This window comes from Beta vulgaris, chromosome 7 (assembly GCF_026745355.1).
Source record: "Beta vulgaris subsp. vulgaris cultivar EL10 chromosome 7, EL10.2, whole genome shotgun sequence".
NCBI classification, from domain to species: Eukaryota; Viridiplantae; Streptophyta; class Magnoliopsida; order Caryophyllales; family Amaranthaceae; genus Beta; species Beta vulgaris.
The window spans coordinates 33635223-33657342 of record NC_079208.1 but is presented as its reverse complement, the minus strand read 5'-3'; the positions used below and the strand labels follow the sequence as shown (position 1 = coordinate 33657342).

Below are 22120 nucleotides of genomic sequence, written 5' to 3'. Positions count from 1 at the left end.
ACCATTTGTCGGCCTTATTTTTTCCTTAATTGCCGCAAATATAATTCTCCATTATTTGCCCTTAAAATAAATCCCCTCTCCATTATTTCATTTTTTTAATATATAAAAAATCAAAAGGTCCTGTTTTGCTCTAGAGTTTCCTTGAGCAGAGTGTTGTGCTTGACAAACTTTTTTACTTATCAAAAAATTGACTTTTTTTGTACTGTATCAATGGTTGGTGGTTTCCCATGTATTGACTTGTTTGTTGGTTGGAGGATAAACATAAATTCTACTGTCAAATTTAGTTATCATATTTTATATATTTCTTATTTGTGCGCCAATTTTATGTTTTTAACACGTGATTTTTAATTTTATATTATTTAATAATAATAAAATAACTAAAATAATAATAACGATGACATTTATAATGATAACAACGAGATTAATAATAATTATCAATATTAATAATTAATAATTACATTACAAAAATCAAACTATTATATCGACAATAATAATAATCCTTTTGAACAAATGTACTACTCCTTCCGTCCCAAAATATAGTTCCCATTTTCATTTTTGGTGTCCCAAAAAATAGTTTCCATTTTCATATTTAATTCCATATTTTTCCGTAATTTATCTAGAAAAATTGTGTCCCATCATTTAATTGCTTCTTGAATTTTGTTTTTTCCTTTGTTTATTCAGCCAAAATGTTATAACTAATGCTCTTTCACCAATTACTCTCCATTCTTTCTCCTAAAATCTTCTTTTTCCACACAATATTTATTTAAATAAACAAAAAATATTTACTATCCCTCTTAGATTCTAGTTGCATATATTAGCGTGAAAAAAAAGGGAAAATGGATACTATATTTTGACATGGAGAGAGTATTAAATAATAGTATTAATAGTAATAATAAGTTTTTAAATATAAGTATGATCTGATATGAATAATCTGATCTGAACTTATCTGATCTGAATAATTTATCTGATCTAATCTGAACTTATTTTTTCTGATCTGATCTGAATTTATTTTTTTCTAATCTGATTTGAAATAAGTAAAAATAAGGTGAACTGAACATAATCATAGTCTTTATCCAGCTTCTAAAAATAATCCAAGTTTCAATTGTTTTATAATGATCTCAAGTTTTGGAGACCTCAAAAATTAAACATTATAGTACAAAAATGGATTAAAAAATGCAAGACTTTTTTGGTGAATAGCTAACTGCAAGAAATTAACATTTTGGACTATTTTAATTATTTAAAAGGTTCTCCAAAACTTTAGGTTATTGACTATATGTAGGAAGTAGTCATGGATTGCATGCAACACTCTGGTTGAAAGTATTAATTAAGGGGTAGGTAATTAAAACACAGGAGCAGAAGAGGTCATGCTGTTAGAGAAATCATTTTCTTACATGGCTCAATCTTTGACAATTCTGCTGCAAAGATTCATTCCATTTCTACGACAGTAACTCAAAAAGAAACAAAACATCTTGCAATAGCGAAGGTCAATGATCGATATTCAAGAAAAACTGATATATTATTTTTTTCACAAAAATTACGATAAATAAAATAATTTCTCACAAATCGTTCTCTAATAGCATGACCTCTTCTGCTCTTGTGTTCTAACTGCCTACCCCTTAATTAAATAAGATTATTAAATATTTACAGATACATTGAAGGTCTTATCGATTTTTGTTTTTGGCTGAACGTTGTAAAATACACATTTCAAAACGTTTTAAAGTATTCTCTTTATCTAAATTTATATGAACTTTAGTATATTTTATTAAACATGAAACTTCTTTTTTTTCAAAGGTGAACATAACGCACCAATCGAATAAAACAACTAAGTTTCCTCTAACATGAAAGTGTCAAACAACTAATGAATTCATCAGATGATTAGTTTTCGTGAATCTATATAATTTGTAGGCATCCAATTGCAAGGCCAGAAGCAAAAGTGGCCACACACGTCAAACATCATATTTTTTTACATATATGTATCTTATGTTTGTAATGTAGGCATGTTCTCTCCAGTTTATTTCCGTTCAGTTTAGTTCAATTCAATTGCAATTAGTTCAGTTTAGTTCGATTCAGTTCAGTTTAGTTCAGTTCAAAACAATTTAGTTCAATTCAGCTCCAATTATCATTTCTTAGTTACAATTTAATTCATTTCAGTTTAATTCAATTCAGTTCAGTTCAGTTCGATTCATTATTTTATGAAGAAGAGAACAGACCCGTAATGCATAAAGAGTATCATAGGATAAGGATTTTTTTGTAAGGACTAATTAAAATAGGGTTTTTATAGGGAAACACTATTTAAATTTTTTTTGGAAGGAAGTACCAAACATAATACTTCATTTGGCAACTAACACCACAATATGATTTTCAGACCAAATTATCAACTTTCCGGCGTTGACAATTGGTTCCAAAACCTCGTTTTTTGTTTTCTCCTCTTTATTTCACGAGATCCCTATATTTTTTCTCTCTTTCAAAACTCTTCATGTCTTCTTCTTCTTCAAGTCCTTCTTGCCCACTTTTCCATCTTCTCACTAATTAACACTCTTTATCTCCTCCTCTCTCCTCACTCACTCACATTGTTCTAGATTTTCGTTTACCTACAACAAGCCTGATTTACGATATGGGTTCACCCGTTTCTCCTCTACGAACTCGGACGAGTGTACTTGCTCAGAGTTCTCTAACGAGTACTACTATCCGCTCTGAGGTTGAAGATGAGAGCTTTAGTTTCAATAAAATGAAGAAAATTGCGTAAATTAGGGAAAATTGGAGAAATTAAGGCTTTTAAATAGTAAGAAGGGGGGAAATAAGACAAAACAAGAAAAAAAAAAAGAGGTTTTGGAGGGAAAGAAATTGTCAACGCCGAAAAGTTGACAATTTGGCAAAATCATAATGTGGTGTTAAGTTGCCAACGAAAGTATTTTGATTGGTCATTCTCTTAAAAAGAAATTTAAGTGGTTTTCCCAACAAAACCCTAATTTAATTGGTCTTTCCCCAAAAAAAACTTTAGGATCAATCCAAAAATTATCTTCTTGTTGTAGTACAAGTAGCAAGAGAACAACTTGCAATCATATAGCTGTGGAATCAATTACAATTGATACACTTCAAACTAAAGATATAATAAGAGCATTTCATAAAAGAAACTAACTTCAAATTACAAGATTTTCATGAAAAAATCATACTGAACTTGATATCCTATAAACAGCAAGATGAAGTCTAAGCAAGAACTTCATTTTGATTACAAATCCTCAAGTATGATCGACTAAGGAAAGTCGAACTTCATGTAAGCCTGAGTTCCAGCAGGAGGACTAATATATACCCAAAGCAATGAGATAATAATCGATAGAAGTCCAGACCAAACAAAGACTATTGTTGGAACCCGTCCTCTTCTCCCCATCATTCCTTTAGCAAAAGGATAGAGATGGCAAAGCACCCAAAAACTGAAGAAAACGCCTCCAAGAAGCTTACTCCACTGTGGAAATGGACTATATAGAGTCCTAGCAGTACCCACACCAATAGCCATCATATTAACCATCATGATTGTTATAGGAGGAACCATTAAGAAACTCCATTTAAAGACATAGAGATCAGCAAACTCATCTTCTCCATCATCTGGTGTAGCAGATTTTGAGGTTAATGTGAATGAGATATCGACTCCTGCTATGACTTTTAGTAAACCTTGAAGAACAGCAGCAGGGTGTGCACTTGTTCCTCCAATCAGCCAAAACTGCTCGTTCCTCCACCAGTCGTGTAGTGTGATTCCTGACCATTTGATCTCGAGGAGTGCAAGCATACATAATGACAGAGTTACTACCAGGAGTAGGATGAGGAATGTTACACTCAAGGATCGGACTATGAATTGTCCTGAGAAAAGAGAGAGAGCAGGAAGGAAGCAATAGACAATGAGGAAGATGGAAGTGAAAGGGTAGAAACCCACATTTAGGTAAGCAACCCTTTGTAACAACTTCATCCTCCTACTTGCGAAGAAGGCATTGTTTTTCGAGAAAAATATCTCCACTGACCCAGTTGCCCATCGGAGAACTTGATGAAGTCGGTCAGTAAGATTGATTGGGGCAGTTCCTCGAAATGCATCTCTTTTAGTTACACAATAAATCGACCTCCATCCTCGGTTGTGCATCCTATAACCTGTCACAACATCTTCTGTTACAGAACCATATATCCACCCTACACGTTTACCCCACTCGGTTCTATCCTCGTAGAAACATGAAATAACACTAATGGCCTCTGCGACAGTAGCAGCATCAAGAGGCTCTCGAGGGACAGCTAGTGACCCTGCTGGCCTCCCTTGGTTACCCTTGCCGTGGAGATCCTGAAGAAGCCTACCTTGATATTCTGCTACTGGAATTGATGCAGCTAAAGAAGTGGAATTTCCAAATCTCTTAGGAAGGAGTAATGACTCAATGTCTAAATCTTCATCTTCTTCATTTTCTTGAACTGGCAAAACAAACTCTTCTGGGTTTTGTTCCTTCTTGGATTTCCTCCTTAATAACAATTTGAATTTTCTTGATCCAAACCATCCGTGATGTTCAGTGGCCCTAGGTGGACTAAACCCATAAAGTGCAATCCTCCTGAAAATACATCCTGTACCAACATACATTGGTCCTTGTAACCCATCATAAGCTCTCATTGACACATCAAAAAACACAGTGTTATGGTTTGCATAACGATCACTAGGATCGATTCCTTCAAATCTTTGAGGGAATTGGACATAACAGATTCTATCACCACCTCTGTCAAGCATGAAACACATTCCTTCTCTTAGAGCTAAGGAGTTGTGGATGTAATGATCACAGTCGAGGTTGAGAATGAAAGGACCATTCGACATTATTGCACTAGTTCTCACTAACGCATTCATAGCACCTGCTTTCTTGTTGTGATCATAGCCTGGTCTCTTTTCTCTGGATACATAAACTAGCAATGGAACACGTATATCTACTTCCGTTGTGTTTATCAAGTTCTCACCATCTGCTTCTGATCCATAAACTGGTTCCGAGTTGGGTGGTGCTAGCATGGCCTACAGAAAAATAAGCTTAGATGAGATTAAATCATTCAAACAATTATGAATTTGGAAATAAAGCAGTTAAGAGTAATGAAAAAAAATCTGATTTTCTAATGGTCATTCTGGTGTACTAACATAGAAATATCAAAAATATCATCCAAATGTATCTAGTTATTCTGAAAGGTCATCTTAATGGAAATTTCAAATTGAATCTTGTTCTTGTGGCATTAAACAAGGACTATCTTTTCTCGAAATGCCAACATTATTGAATACAATAAGCTAGTATTTAAGATGAATTGATATTAAAGATAATACTATATTGTTTGCTTGATAGATATCATTTTATGCATTATTAGACAAAACATAATCTCTTCGTGAAATAATAAATTGACAAAGGCAAGGCAACTATATTGTCATCAAGCTTTTGCTGCTAAAGGAAAAAAGACCAAATTAGAACAACAAAATTACCTGAATGATACCAGCATGATCACCTCTAGAGTGATCAGGCCCAGTTGAAGACCAAGTCCCAGGCCATTGAGCACCATCAGACATCCATGTTCCTTTGGCAACCTTTAAGGGCTCTGCACAATTTCCTCCCATTTCCATTTGTTTCTTCTTAGCGCGAAGCTCTTCATGGGCATTGTACGCATCAGATCTTCGTCTAATAGATTCCGGTAACGAGTTAATTCTCACTTTAAACTCGTCATATTCTCTCTTCACTCGTCTCCTCTCTCGAACAAAATCCAACCTCACTTTGTTCTTGAGGAAATCCTTCTTCTGCCCAAAGTATGCTTCAGGATTTCTTGGTTCTATACCATGCTTTCTGCAGAAAGGCACCCAAGTTCTGGCAAAACTCGCAGTCTCAGCTAAGGCTTCGAATGTCAAAAGTGAACCACCATCATCTGAAAGATAACATGCCAACTTCTCTACAGGATAGTCAACTGCAAGGATAGAGAGGATGGTATTGGCTGTTACAAGAGGAGGTTCTTTTTCTGGGTCTGCAGTGGAAACAAATACATCGATTCCAGGAAGGTCAGATCTACCCTTTGGGTTGCGAAGATTGGGAGATTCATACCGGTCTTTTAAGACAGAAAGGTCGGCTATTCTGTTAACAGGACAGAGTTTTGGAAGCTGGTCTAGAAGCCAAGAGAATGCAAACCAAACTTCACATGTTACAGACATGCCCCATAACCACATGGCTTCATGGTTAGGATGTCGAATTCTCCATGTAAGGTATAAGCCCAGGGCAGCAAGACGTATAACCATTAGTAATCTGCATCACATGGATTAATATGAGTATCAAGCATCATGAATCATGCACTCAACTTTACTATAACAAAGTATAAAGATCCATACGCATCCCAAATCTGTATAACCGCATATGTACTCATACTTGAGGAAACTATACAGTTCTAATAAAAGACCCTGTAGTATATATTGTGAAGTCAAATTGCTCTAATCCCCAATAGATGTTACTAAATACTCCTAATAAATAACCCCGCCCCTAGTCATATTACTCTAGCCCCTCAGACTCAGATATAATACATGAAAAAGAGCCAGGTTTTAGTCAATCAAGCTTATATTGTAAAAATGTTTCAGCTACATATCAACATTGATATTTGCATATAGTGTATGAATAGACATGAGCTCGAATGCATTAAATGATATAAAGAGCCAGTTTTTAGTCAATTAAGCTTGTTTCAATTATCTTAAAATTTTCAGAAAGGATGCCAAACGAATCCTATAAATGTTAATACTTGCGTAAAAAAATTAGTCTAATCTGACATCTAAGTAGATCAACGCATCTAATCAAGACATAACACACAATAATTTCTAAATCACAGTATCAGAAAACTACAACTTAAACATGCTCAAATTATAGCCAAAACCACATAAACAACCCAATTATATTTAAAATAAGATAAACATGCTCAAATTATAGTCAAAACCACATAAAGAACCCAATTATATTCAAAATAACATAAACATGCTCAAATTATAGCCAAAACCACATAAAGAACCCAATTACATTAATAATAACATAAACATGCTCAAATAATAGCCAAAACCACATAAATAACCCAATTATATCAAAAATAATCCACGATAAAAAAAAGTCTTGAAGTTGGTATAAACAAATATACCTATAAGGACTGAGAATAGCAGCAGAAACAGCAACCTTCCTAGTCAAAGGCTTCCTACACCTCTCTCCGAAATCCGGCGGATATTCGAACCCGTTATTCCCTTCTCCAGGCCCGAACCCGTACCCATCTTTAGGCCAAACCGCATTTCCATACCCATAAGTCCCCTTAGTCTCAAACAACCACCTATTATGATCGAAATCAGGCGGGTTCTTGACCGATTTCACCAAGGAAAGCCTCTTATCCATCTTTAATTCCGCCATTTTCGGCAGTGGACGAGCTTCATCTTCATCTTCTTCATCCAATAATTCTTTACTCCTACCACATTCTCTCTCCTCCTTATCATACAACTCCTTACACCCAGGACAATTCCCGCCATTTTTGTTCCCCAAACAATCCAAATAACACTCCCTACAAATCTTAAACCCACAATCACACGGATTTATCCCTTTCTCATCACACCCTTTCATCATACACCCCTCACGTGACTTCCCCCCCTCCGGCTTCTCCACCGAGCATTCTATCACGTGCCCGCGTGTAACCGAGTTAAACCCACCTGTAAAAATCGTCCCTGAGATGAAACCTGCCCCAAACTCACCCTGGCCCGGATAAGGCCCGTCCCGACCCGATGATCGGGCTTCCACTCCATTGACATTGCTGTTCTGCGAATCAGAAATTGACGGAAACGGAGGCCTTTCTGGGGTTGGGGGGATATGAACCGTATACGATACGAGTTCTTCATCTTCTTCTCCGTCAACAGCCTCATTCTGTTGCTGAGAGATGGAGTATCGCCTCCTTCTAGCGGAGGAATTGCGGTTGCTTTTTGCGCTAAGAGGGGAGAGAGAGTGGCGTTGAATTGGGCTTGTTAATCCGATGCTTCTTCTTCCTCCCCCGCCTGATGTTACCGTTATCGTAACCGGAGAAGTTGTAGGAGATGACGGTTTCTTTATCATCTTCTTTTTCTTTTTTGGAATTTATTGGGTATTTGGGTACCTATTTTCTTTATCAATTTGCTAGATTTCAGGAAAATTATGGTAGTTTATGAAAAATCAGAAATGAAATTTTCATGAAGTGGAGAGAAACAGAGAGGGGGAGGTAGATGAATGATTGTGGGTTTAAGGTAGAAGAAGAGGATGAAGAAGTAAGAAGTGGAGAAAAACGGCTCAATTTTTAAATTTTTGAAAAAGTGGTTGGTGGGGTCAATAAAATGTAACGGTCGAGTAATCTTGATCGTCAATTATCTGTACGATGTGATCGGACGGCTATATATGTATGCATATTAAGACAAGAATAAAGATATGAAGTAGGTTAGTCGTGAAGTCAACATATATCATGACTTTATTATAACGGTCTTAATTTAGAAAATCGGTGATAAAGGTGGAGTCGGAGGTTAAAGTTAGACCTCAGAGATAATAGCAGCTTTAGTAGATCTTCTTTCGATTATTAAAATTTCATGTTCATGCACAGTGGCGGATCTAGGATTTTAAGTGCGGGGTAGCGTAATATTACAATATTATGAATGCAAAAAAAATTATACTATGAAACTCGAAAAGTAATAGAGTTTTTTTTTTTTGGGTGTTTGCACCCGGTTCACCCTTCGGGTGACATCCGGATCGAGGCCAAGTTCGGGGTGATTAGGTTTCATTCACCTCCCAAGGGTGTTGCGAGGATTCGAACACGGGTCCGTCCTACCAAAGCCAGTCCCCATCACCACTGGGCCAACACTTACTTGGTCGAAAAGTAATAGAGTTTAATATTACTTAGTGATTAAATAATTACAATAGTTGACATCGAGTTCTTATAGTCCATAACCTATTTACAATTTATTAATAATCTTTCTCAAGACATCATTAAAAATATTAATTTTATCTAATTAGAGATTAATTTATAAACACGATTTAACAGTGGCAAATATAGATATATCTAACTTTTATTATTTTCCAAAAAAAGCTTTTTTTAAGATCATTCATAATAAACATTGGATAATTACCATCCCACTCATAGATCACCTAATATGGTTAGAAACTAGCTGAAAGCCCAAATATAAGTAGCAAAAGCAAAAATCTAAAAGGCTACAGACGAGATCATCGATCACGGGACCTTCAACATTGCCTTTGAACTTTCCAAACTGCCAGGAATCCAACTGCACTCCTCTACTCATCTATGTAAAAGACGCGAAAATAATTCTTTTACAAAAACCAGGGGTAGCAGATGCTACCCCTTGTTCCTTAGTGGCTCCGCCACTGTTCATGCAAATATGAGAGTTATTATTAGGGTGTTTCATGATGATGTAATTATTTTCATAAATTTGAGGCGGGAAGTCTTAGAAAACTAGCGGAAATGTGTGAATTTTAGTCTAACTCTGAATTAATCATTATCACATATGTTTTTTTTTTTTTATCCATTCCATTATCCCATATGTTATAATTGCATCCCATGATTTATGACTTACGTTCAATATTTACCAAGTAAGTGTTGGCCCAGTGGTGATGGAGACTGGTTTTGGTAGGACGGATCTGTGTTCGAATCCCCGCAACAATCTTGAGAGAGGAATGAAACTTAACCACCCCGAATTTGGCATCGATCCGAATGTAGCCCGAAGGATGAAACGGGTGCAAACACAAAAAAAATAAAAAATAAAAAAAAACTTACAGCTCAATATTTTGTATAGGATGCATCTTAGACCATCCACCACTCATATAAAATAATGGGATAAAAACAAAAATAAAAATCCATCCCCATTACAAACGATAAGATATGTTTATTCATATTGTGACTAACCAAAAAATCGATCACATTCCTTTCAAAAAAAAAATCGATCAAATGGTGAACCAAAAAAAACCTATGTCATAAGAAAAGTGGACCCAATTAAGTGAAAATTGTATAACATACAAAATATATTGTCAAATTAAAATGCTATATCTCAAGAAATACAAATAAGAAAAATAAAATAAAAATACCAATGATCATACTTTTTGAGATTTATTAAAACAAGCAACGCAGATTCAAGTACTTAATGTAGAATAATTAAGTTAAGTAATGTGTTGCATCTTATTTTCTTTTGGGAAGGGTCATTTGATATAAAGAGATTGTGAAAGAAAAACTAGTTCTAGCCACACATAATATTTCTCTAAAATTCTACTTGTGTACTCACCTTTGCTAACTTGTGTTTTGTTATTTGAACCTATCCTGACGGAGGCTATTTCAATTTGCAGGTGACTGTTAATATCTATGTATGGATGTCATATGCTCTTGCGAATACTGTAACATCCCGGTTTCTCGCGACCAGCTTACAAAGGGTTAAACACAACAGAAGATATTATGGTCGAGATAACCCGAACTATTACCATTACGAACACCAAACTACATCAGAGAGTGTGGAACTCAATTCCCAATTCTATTTAATTCATTCAAATTAACTATCACAACAATGCCCTAATTCTCAGACTCTATTCCAATAAGTTCCTAAAGAAGATCCGGCAAATTTTCCTTTGAAAGAAGGACAACTCCAAAGCGAGAAATAATATGAAATGTTACAATTTCAATAAATAAAATATTTCCAAATCCCAGAACTCAACAACTTCAACGCTTTCGCGGAGCAACACCCAACAGAGAATCAGGCGCACTAACAACTCTTAAGTGGAAAGATAGATTATAAATAATAAACGGCTATCTATTACAAAGTTGAGCGTCCTCACTTCGGAAAGAAATACAACACCGCTCCAGCTCGTATCAGTTGAAACTTGCAAAATATTAACTTATGGCTTTATCTTGAAACATTTAAGGAGCTTCCACCCACCGAGTGACAAGCCACAGAAATGACAAAATAACAAACACACATCAGCAAAGCTGAATACTTAACCCGTAAATAAGCTTAACAAATATTTTGGTGACTTTTTACTTGAAAACGACTCTCACGCTATCAACATAAGTTCAACAATCACATTCATCACAACATGCTTAACAATAATTTTTGTTGAACATACATATTACATTTTTATCCAATTATCCGTTTCATATTACACCATAATTCACATGATAACAACCACAATAAGGTGACTCCCAACAAAGACACGTTTCATACATTCTCATTTAATCAACCTTTCAACTTATCACGATTCCATAATAGGAATTTGAGGTCACCAACTTTGATATAAGCAATATACTTTATTTCCTTTAGTTGATTTCTTATCAGAATTCCAACTTATATTCTCAAATTCTATATCAGTCATTTCCTTATACTTTTAGAAACAATTCCTCATTAGAAATTAAATAACATGACAACACTCCATGAGATGATTCCTTATCGGGAATCCAATACCAAAATATGATTCCTTAAGATGATATGATTCTTTATCGGGAATCCAACATCAATATAACTTACCATGATATGCTTCCTTATCAGGAAACCAATATCAATATTCATATTCAAATATTGAATAAACATTCATTACTTACCTGATACGATTCCTTATCGAGAATCCAATATAGAAACAACTTACCAGGATATGATTCCTTTTCGAAAATTCAATATCGGAATAACTTTCATACTTTGAGATAACTTCCTTTTTAATCAGGGGGAAAGAGAACACGACGGAGGAGACAAAACTTACACTCCGACAGTGGGGGTCGTCACTCAACCAATCAATCGTCCACATGTTTCACATTACTTGATATAGCACCCGATTATCGTCTCACATAGCAATGGGCAGGTTTCCCTGTGGGGACCCCCCCAAGGTTCAGAGTCCATAGGGGTACCGTTCATTTCACCTCATCCTTCGACTCAGACTAGACTACTTTTCCCTTTAGATCACTTCTCATTATCATTCATATTTCAAGATCATTCTTGGATGTCATCCAATAGTTTTATAATTCTTAACATCTTTGTAAAACAAACCAAACCAGAAACTAACTTAGAGAACCATAATCGCTTAACATAGCACCCTTACAAGTATTTCGAGGACGATACATATATACTTTTATATTTAATTCAGCACCAATCATAGAACTTGTAGACCACACTAACGTGTAAATAATCATACTTGATAAATACCAACAACAATGATAAAAGGTCTCTCCGTTAGAATTAACTAACGAGAGTTACTAAATTACATACACACAATTCGAATTCTTGCTTATATATAGTTTATACTCTTTTATACTTCACGATTATTAATCGACATTTATCTCAATATTGATAACAACTGTCATCGAGACCAACAACAATACAATAAGTCTCTCTCTTAGAATTAACTAAGGAGAGTTGGCGTAGATTCCACAATTCGAGATTCATGAAACAAAGGTTGATAAGACTTAATCAATTATGAGTCATGTTATCTCGTAAGTCTAATCCCAATTACCATTATAAATGTCAACCATTAATGAATCATAATCCTAATTAGTAGAGCAAGTCAACCTCATTTCTAATTAAAAGTTATTTAATCATGTAGTTGGAGCTTCTTTAAAGTATTTCTTGGACTTACACTTCCTTAAGTAATATGAGGTATTGACTTACTTTTGGTGACTACTAATTACACAATAGAGCAACCTGATTATATTATTCCATATACCAATATCAGAGTGAAATCTCATTTTACACAACCTAGGTAACTAAGTACATAATTAATTAACTAATGACCCATTCTCAACATATTATTAGCCGCTATTGATTACTCCTTTCCAAAGTTATTTCTAGCACCAACAAAGTCACATCTTTCATTTAAAAGCCAATCAAAGTGAATCTCTTACAAGTTAACTTTGAGTAACTCAAATCTTAATCATTTAACAAATAAGTCGGCAATGTCTTACTTTATAATCAGCATGAAAATAGTTTACTGGACTATTAGCTCTGTTTACTAGGTAATATGGAAAGAATGCAGATATCGTAATTGCATTTTAGTAAACTCTAACTAGTGTTCTAACTTTACTATATTAAGTTGTTTATAGGTTATTCTTTCGTCACATTAACTCGGATATATTCACAAATAAGCCTCGCAATGAAGTTGACTTCTAGCAATCTTGATATCATCAACACTTAATTAATCCCTTTCCTTACATTACTTAACTAAACTGACATAACCAATTCATTCTTAGAGTTTAGGTAAACAGTTCTCAACTAACTAACATATACATGTATAACTTCTTAATTACAATACTCTTCTTTTATAATTAACAATGAACTCAAGCTACTACTCTAAGTGATGACATGAATACGGTTTAAGAGTTAACCACTTTCTATCAACATGAGAATCAAGATAGACAAATTGCCTCTTACCAACTCATAACATTTCAATTTTTTTTAATTGTTAACTAATAATAAGTATTTCTCGTCTAGCTTAATTATATAAAACAAACTCAATCACTTTTCTCAAATAAGAATCCCTCATGAGTCTAATTACAAGTCCTCAGCTATCGTTGCAGCCTCTGCTCCTGTTACTTTTGAGCTCTACCCCAGCCACTACACGCGTCCCTTTCCCTGCCACTGCTGCAACTCCATGTGTGTGACACTGGCAACTGCCTGTGCCACTTCAACATCAACTTCTTCTTCAACTGGTTGGGTACCTTCATCTTCACCTTCATCTTCTTCAGCTTCTTTAGTTTACTCATCCTCATCTTCCTCGTTTTCCTCAGCTTCTTCCTTTTCCTCATGTACTTCTTCATCATCTACTTCGCACGGGTGCCTCTCACCATACTTCATAACCACAGTCTGCACACAGAATTCATATACAATCCACTAACAAATGCCAGGGCAACTTAGGTCCTAATTTAAAAAAACAATGATATAAGCATAAAATTATCTTGAAGGTTAAACACATTACATTATTCTTCCCATATTGCTCATTTTTCTTTTTATCATCCCCAATGGCCTTCTTAACTAGCTCCCCAGTCCACACTGCTGCTCTTGGGAATACACCCCATCTAATTACAGTGGCGGAGCCAGGATTTTCAAAATGGGGGAACAAAATACAGACGTGGTACATCGGAAAAAAATATAAAAAATCACACTATAACACAAACTTCTTTCCCTGAAACTCAAAGCATAGCGCACGTAGAGCAGTTTGCCACAAGAAAGAGACATATAACTGATTCTATTTCATAAAACTGCAAACATGTTCATGGATATGATAGGAACATCCAGAATAACATATTCATCTTTAGTCTCATAAACATATCATCAAACACCAGGCTTACATATTACTGTTGTAAACTAGTACACCTAGATAAAGTGAAATGCCATCAAGAAATATGGAACTTAGCTAAAACAAGTGGACAATTTAAAATATTGTGTATATATCATCTAAAGTCACTGATCTCCGGCCATATTAAAATTTGGTATCATCATTGATTAAATAACTAGAGCTAACTATTTTCTGAAGTCCTCCAAAGATCAAGAAATTATGAGCTTTCACTCTTGTTATCAATAATCCAACACAAAAGCATCGGAGTATATACTCAACTTATCTCAAGATAAAACAAACAAAAAGCTAAACATTATTAGCAATTTACAAATCAACTCATACTTACAAATTAGAAATTGGAAATTACAAACCTAAAACATGAATCAACTAGCAATTTACAAATCAACTCATACTTACAAATTAGAAATTGGAAATTACAAACCTAAAACATGAATCAACAAATCAACTCAAGAAATCATGAACAACAACAAATCAACTCAACTACTAAAGTATTCAACAATAATCACAATGAAACAATGATAACAATAACAATTTACAAGTCAATTTACTCTACAATTGCCAAATATTACCTAAAAAGAATGAAATTAAACTTAAGGTTTAGAAAAAAAAGACACACTTGGCCACTGGGCGAGTGGACAGTTGGGCTTGGGTTCCGACGGGCGGAGGCAGACTAAGGATGGCGGCTTCCAGCGGGATCGAGGCTCAGGGAGCCAGGGTTTATCAATTTCTCTCTCTTCGTTCTGCTTTGCTTTGCCTTAGTTCATCTGCCTTTACTTTCACACGTCATTTTTTCATTTTTTTTGTTTTTTTTAAAAACCCGTAAAATGAATTTTTCAAAGTGGGGGGACATCTGTCCCCATGTCCCCCAGCTGGCTCCGCCACTGTCTAATTAGAGGACGGTTCAGTCGATCTAAATATATAATCTGCTAAAACAAAAAATTATAGTCATGAATATAAACTATAGACTACTAAATATATCAAAAGTTTATAAGACTCACCAAATGAGCAACTGTGCAACCCTCGCTCCATATCCGGTAACATACCCTTTTGATTCAAACTTCGACTTGAATGACTTCATTTGAGCAACTAGGTATTGTAGAGTGAAAGAGAACCAATCATATTGGGCAGACTCATACGATGTCGTCACTACAGCCGTCTAAAGTTTTTCTCCATTGGCTTGCTTGTTGGCCGGCTTAGCTTTCTTCTGAGCCACATAGTATCGTTATTCAACTTCCCCTCTAGTATCTCATTGAGTTGTTTTCAAACTTTTATTTAATAAATTTTTATTGTTGGTATGTTTTGCTTTTCTTATTGAAGAACTGTTTGAATATGTGCTAATATATTCTGCTATTTTGTATATTTGTAAAGTATCTATAGTGCCTTATATAGTTAGTCAGTTACCTAAATATTAGGCTAAATATATTCTAGTAGATTGTATATATTCTATAAATTGATAATGAGAACATCAACCATTCAAACTCTTTCATGGTATCAGTTAGGCTACGTTCCTAATTCCCTAACAGAACTTCTTCTTTCTCGTTCCTCATCTTCTTCCGCTGCACATCCTCCATGGCCGACACACTCAAGTTTCATCCCGCTTTGACCATCACCAATGTTAAGTCCCTTATTCCCATTACATTGGATATGGAGCATGGTATGTATCACTCTTGGGCGGCTTTATTTACGGTTCTAGTTAGGGTTCATGATCTTCACCACCACATCATTCCTCCTACGGAGGAAACGGAGGTCGCCGCCTATGCCGCATCCAAAGCAAAAGACCTTGTCTTATGGAAGCGCGTAGATGTCGTGGTTCTTCAATGGATATACGGGACAATATCCACCGACCTCCTCCATGCTATTTTACTCAAAGACGACACTGCTCATGGTGCATGGGCCCGTCTCGAATCTTTGTTTCAGGACAACGAAGCTTCTCGCGCCACTCATCTTGAAGAAGACCTTGCTGCCCTTGATTTCGAGAATTTTTCGTCTATTGATAGCTACTGTAATCACATAAAATCATTAGCCGTCCGCCTTGCCGATGTTAGTTCTCCTCTTTCTGACGGTCGGTTGGTTCTTAAACTCACGGCTAGGCTCCCTGAGGCCTACGCCGGCACCGTCGACTACATCCAGAACCAAGAGCCTCTCCCCTCTTTTGAAAGTTGTCGCTCTCGACTCAAGCTTGCTGAACGGACGATCAAGCATCGTCTCGCTAAGGAAGGGGGGTCTAGCAACCGCTCCCAGGCGGCTCTGGTCACCGGTTCCGGCGGCACCCCTAGTCCCGACCTCTCCTCTTCAACTTCACGTCCCAACTCCAAAAACAACAAACAAAAGAAACCTAACTCTAAAGGTTCTTGCAAAGGGCGACCTCCTCATGGTCAGCCCACTCAAACCGGGCCCCCTTCTTATTGGCAGCAGCCTCCTTGGGCTTCTTGGGCTCCATGGCCCAATCAGTGGCACACGCCCCCTCCGTGCCCATATCCAACTACGTCGTGGGCCCCACGGCCTACTGCCCAGCACCTTCTACCTCGGTCTGCTGGCCCAGGAATTATGGGCGCTCGTCCGCAAGCTTATCCCGTCATGGCTCCCTCCTACACTCCCACGGACGCGGAAGCTGCTATGCACACACTCTCATTTTCTCAACCGGACGGAAATTATTACATGGACACTGGTGCTACATCTCACATGACTGCGGACCAAGGTATTCTTTCTTCTTATGTCAATTCGAGCATTAAAAATAATAATATTGTTGTTGGTAGTGGTCATTTAATTCCAATTGTTGGCCACGCTAGTACTATGTTGCCTTCCCCATATCCTCCCTTTACGTTAAAAAATGTGTTACATGCTCCTAAATTGATTAAGAATTTAATCTCCGTTCGTAAATTCACCATAAATTCAGTTTCTATTTAATTTGATCCCTTTGGTTTTTCTGTGAATGATTTACAGACGGGAACCAAACTCGTGAGATGTGACAGTACCGGTGACCTTTATCCTATTTTCTCTCAAAATCAAGCCATGTCTCCCGTCAATAACTCTGCCTTTACTGCTACTTCCTCGGATCTTTGGCATAATCGCTTAGGTCATCCTGGTGCTGCTGTTCTTAGATCTCTCAGTAGTAATAAGTTTATTGATTGTAATAAGGCTTGTAATTCTTTTTGTTTTTCCTGTCCCCTCGGCAAACACTCTAAATTGCCGTTTTATGCTTCTGGTTCATACACTGCTCAACCATTTGATATTATTCATAGTGATCTTTGGACGTCTCCCATTATGAGTTTTTCTGGTCATTTTTATTATGTTTTGTTCTTGATGATTATAGCAAATTTTTATGGACGTTTCCTATTGCCAAGAAATCACAGGTCAAACACTTGTTTTAATCTTTTCATGCACTCGTCCGTACTCAATTTGAGTGTCATATTAAAACTTTTCAATGTGACAATGGCACCGAATACATAAATGGCACATTCAAAGCATTCTTTGAGCATGATGGCCTCAAAACGGCAAAGCCGAACGACACATAAAATCCATAAACAACATCATTCGGACCTTACTTGGTCATGCATCGTTGCCCCTCTCCTTTTGGCATCATGCTTTAGAAATGGCCACATACCTCTTAAACATTCTTCCCACCAGAGTCCTAGGCTTCAAGTCTCCCACTCAAATCTTATATCACTGCGATCCCACATATTCGGATTTAAAGGTCTTTGGTTGTCTCTGCTTTCCTCTCTTTCCCTCCACTTCTATCCACAAATTGCAAGAAGGTCCACCCTTGTGTCTATCTTGGTCCCGCCTCCAATCATCGGGGCTCCAAATGCTATGATATGTCTAGTGGCAAGTTAATTATTTGTCGTCATGTGAAGTTTGTCGAAACTGAATTTCCTTTTTCTAAGTTTCACACTCCTCCCATGGATGATTACAATTTTCTGGACTCTAATCCTCTCCTCCACTACCTACATCATCAAAATAGCGCCCCACCTTTTGAGCAGCCCACTGCCCAAGCTTCTCCTCTTAGGCCTCTTGCGTCTGCTGGGCCCACACGCCCCTCACTCGGTATTGTCGCTCTCTCTAACCCCACAGCCCAGTTCGTCCCCTCCCTCCCCTACACGGACTTGGCCAGCCCCTTCCCTTCCATCTTCACCAGCGCCTGCCTCACCTCCCTTGACTCGCCCCACTCTGTCAGGCCCAACCCCACACCCCATGTCCACACGAGCAAAACACAGCATCTTCAAACCAAATTTCAAAAATTCTTCCAACTTTCATACCATGACTATCCCTAACATATCTCCCCTTCCCAAAGATCCTGTTAATGCTATTCGTGACCCAAACTGGAAATGCAATGTTAGAAGAATTTAATGCTCTAATTGATAATAAAACCTGGGAATTGGTACCTAGGCCACAAGGTGTGAATGTCATTAGATCTATGTGGATTTTTCGTCATAAACGAAAATTTGATGGTTCATTTGAGCGGCATAAAGCCCGTCTTGTAGGTGATGGGAAGACTCAACAGCAGGGCATTGATTGTGATGAGACTATTAGCCCGGTCGTAAAACCGACCACTATTCGTACTATTCTTAGCATTGATCTTTCTCATTCTTGGCCCATTCACCAGTTGGATGTCAAGAATGCTTTCTTACATGGTTATCTCAATGAAACAGTATATATGCATCAACCCATGGGTTTTCGAGACTCCACTCATCCTGATCATGTGTGTTTACTGAAGAAATCTCTCTATGGTCTCAAACAGGCCCCTCGGGCTTGGAATCAGCGTTTTGCGGATTTTGTTGCACTATTGGTTTTTCTACAGTATCTATGATCATTCATTGTTTATTTACAGACAGGGCTCGGATATAGCTTATATTTTGTTATATGTTGATGATATTCTTACAGCATCATCCGATCGCTTGAGGAAGCACTTTATGACTCTTTTGGGGACTGAATTTGCTATAAAGGATCTGGGTCCTCTGAGTTTCTTTTTGGGGATTGTTGTGACCCACACTGCTACTGGCATGTTCTTATCACAGAAACAGTATGCTACAAAGCTTCTTGAAAGGGCTGGCATGACTAACTGCAGCTCTTGTTCCACTCCTGTTGACACTAACCTAAACTTAGTGCCTCAAAGGACTTCCCTTTTGAGGATCCTACTAAGTATAGGAGTCTTGCTGGTGGCCTCCAGTACCTTACCTTCACTAGACCTGACATCTCCTATGTTGTTCAACAGGTTTGTCTCCACATGCATGATGCCAGGGACAAGCATATGACTGCTCTTAAGCGTATTTTACGCTATCTGCAGGGTACCTTTTCTTATGGTTTACATCTGTATAAATCTTCTCTTACTGAGCTCATTTCTTATACTGACGCTGATTGGGAGGAGTCCCGATACCCGCCGATCTACTTCAGGGTATTGTGTGTTTCTTGGTGATAACTTAATTTCTTGGTCATCTAAACGCCAACCTACATTGTCCCACTCTAGTGCTGAAGCTGAATACAGAAGGGTAGCCAATGTCGTCGTTGGCTCCGGAACCTCCTCCTTGAACTCCATTGTCCCATTCACAAAGCCATCCTCGTTTTTTGTGACAATGTGAGTGCCATTTAGGTATCTGCCAATCCGGTACAACATCAACGCACCAAACATATTGAGATGGACATTCACTTCGTCCGTGAAAAGGTTGCTAAAGGAGAAGTTCGCGTTCTACATGTCCCCTCTCGATATCAACTTGCTGACATATTTACAAAAGGTCTTCCATGAGTCGTCTTTGATGATTTTTGGGCCAGTCTCAACGTTTGTGAACCTCCCGCTTAGACTGCGGGGCAGTGTTAGAATATATGCTAATATATTATGCTATTTTGTATATTTGTAAAGTATCTCTTTAGTGCCTTATATAGTTAGTCAGTTACCTAAATATTAGGCTAAATATACTCTAGTAGATTGTATATATTCTGTAAATTGATAATGAGAACATCAACCATTCAAACTCTTTCAAGAACTCCAACACTTGAGGAATTGTCTTCTTGATTCAGTATTCAATTGAAGAAAAACTATCTGCTTTAGGAAACTGCATAGCATGCAATGACTATGTTGCTCTGACCCACACTGATCTTGATAAGGAAACAGAGGAGCTTATCGCAGATGTTCTTGGTGTTGAGGTCTTCAGGCAGACAATTGCTGGAAACATTCTTGTGGGAAGCTACTGTGTGATCACCAACAAAGGTGGTTTGGTATGTAACTTCTATCCTTCAAGAAAGCCTTAACCAATAATATTGAGGATCTATCTTGGGACACTTAACGATTTAACTCTTATTGATGCCATCGAATCAGCATCTTTGAGTACCAATACGAGGTATTGAAGTACCAGTGAAAGACATTATAGTACCTATGCAAATTTTTCGAAGTACCGAAAGCCTTTATAATAGTACCAATGTACATGGTTGGTACCAGTAAGTGTTCAATTGGTATCATAAAAAGTGTCAATAGTATTCTTGTAGTTCAAAAAATGTTTATTTAATACCAGTATTATGTGTTAGCTTCCAAAATGGACACTCATCTCTTCCCTCCAGAGTGAACTTGAAGATCCATATACCTAATATTATAGCTTATCTGATCTTTAAATATTTATGCTATTATCTGTGTTACTATAGGTCCATCCTCACACCTCAATTGAAGATTTGGATGAGCTTTCTACCCTACTTCAGGTCCCCCTGGTGGCTGGAACAGTTAACCGAGGTAGTGAAGTAATTGCTGCTGGTTTGACAGTAAATGACTGGACGGCGTTTTGTGGTTCTGATACAACAGCTACTGAACTATCAGTAATTGAGAGTGTCTTCAGGTTGAGGGAAGCCCAACCTAGTGCTATTGTTGATGAGATGAGGAAGTCATTAATCGACAGCACTATATGAGCGTCTTTGATTTTTTTTGTTCCTGTTACCTATCATTGCAGGAAATGTAGTTAATAATTAAAGGAGCTCCATATTGTGTCCTCAAAGTCATCGACGTTGAACTTCGGTATAGGAAGAAGTGTTGGTCCAACTGTTTGGAATTATATCTGGAACTTTTGGCTTTGTAATTAACTATTAGAATTATTATGTTTGGAATGTTGGCTATGTTAGAATGAACATTTAACCAGAAATGGTAGAATGAATATTTCAATCATATATGGTAGAATGAACGTTCAACCAGAAAGGTTGGCTATGTAAGAATGATTTATGTTATGTGTGAAAAAAATTATGAGTCTATGGTTAGATCAAGGTGGTTTTAAATCTATTACTCATTTTTCCTGTAAACACTAAGACGCATATTCAATCTTGACATGTTGGGTAAAGAAAATTAGACTCATACTTTAACAGTTCGTTTTGTAAGAAGTCATAAATTGTGGGAATGATAATGTATTAATGTGTAAATTTATACTAGAAATGCAATATCATTACCTATGGTAATGCTATTTCATCCCAACATATACAACTTAAGAAGGTAGTATTAGGTGATAAAGAAAATTTAAAAAGGAAAACCCATATTTCATGATAAAGGTTCATTCCCATGGTTATTAACATGAGAACTTCTTTACAAATTTACACTAAATATCATTACCACTATTTATGACCACTTACCAAACAAAGAGTAAAAATTGTCCCGAGATGTACCAACTCTAGGCTGTATGTCATGCCTACAAAAAATTATAATGAAGTGTAATATAAAATACTAGGAATTTCGCCATTACCAAGACACTTGTTCGTCGATCGTGAAATCTGCTCAACATGAATACCTCTATAGATCAGAAAAG

At 36.8% G+C, this 22120-nt stretch overlaps 2 protein-coding genes across 2 annotated transcripts; one reads left to right on the top strand and one right to left on the bottom strand.

The window, feature by feature from the left end:
* Positions 1-3101: 3101 nt before the first annotated feature.
* On the bottom strand, positions 3102-8284 carry LOC104899148 (cellulose synthase-like protein D5). The gene is made up of 3 exons (XM_010686288.3): positions 7156-8284; positions 5480-6284; positions 3102-5026 (listed from the first exon to the last, which is right to left on the bottom strand). The coding sequence occupies exons 1-3, from the start codon at positions 8103-8105 to the stop codon at positions 3254-3256; spliced, it is 3528 nt and encodes a 1175-aa protein (XP_010684590.1). The 5' UTR covers positions 8106-8284; the 3' UTR covers positions 3102-3253.
* Positions 8285-15920: 7636 nt separating this feature from the next.
* On the top strand, positions 15921-17320 carry LOC130589529 (uncharacterized). Its single transcript, XM_057390801.1, has 2 exons — positions 15921-17049; positions 17295-17320. The coding sequence occupies exons 1-2, from the start codon at positions 15921-15923 to the stop codon at positions 17318-17320; spliced, it is 1155 nt and encodes a 384-aa protein (XP_057246784.1).
* Positions 17321-22120: the final 4800 nt, after the last annotated feature.

Bases quoted from the DNA above. Each gene is read 5' to 3' on its own strand.
- LOC104899148 (XM_010686288.3), bottom strand. From the start codon at position 8,105: ATGATAAAGAAACCGTCATCTCCTACAACTTCTCCGGTTACGATAACG. The intron at 6,285-7,155 runs GTATATTTGTTT...CATGTGATGCAG, and splicing joins GCTATTCTCAGTCCTTATAG to ATTACTAATGGTTATACGTC. The intron at 5,027-5,479 runs GTAATTTTGTTG...ATTTTTCTGTAG, and splicing joins ATCATGCTGGTATCATTCAG to GCCATGCTAGCACCACCCAA.
- LOC130589529 (XM_057390801.1), top strand. From the start codon at position 15,921: ATGGCCGACACACTCAAGTTTCATCCCGCTTTGACCATCACCAATGTT. The intron at 17,050-17,294 runs GTATTCTTTCTT...AATGATTTACAG, and splicing joins TCACATGACTGCGGACCAAG to ACGGGAACCAAACTCGTGAG.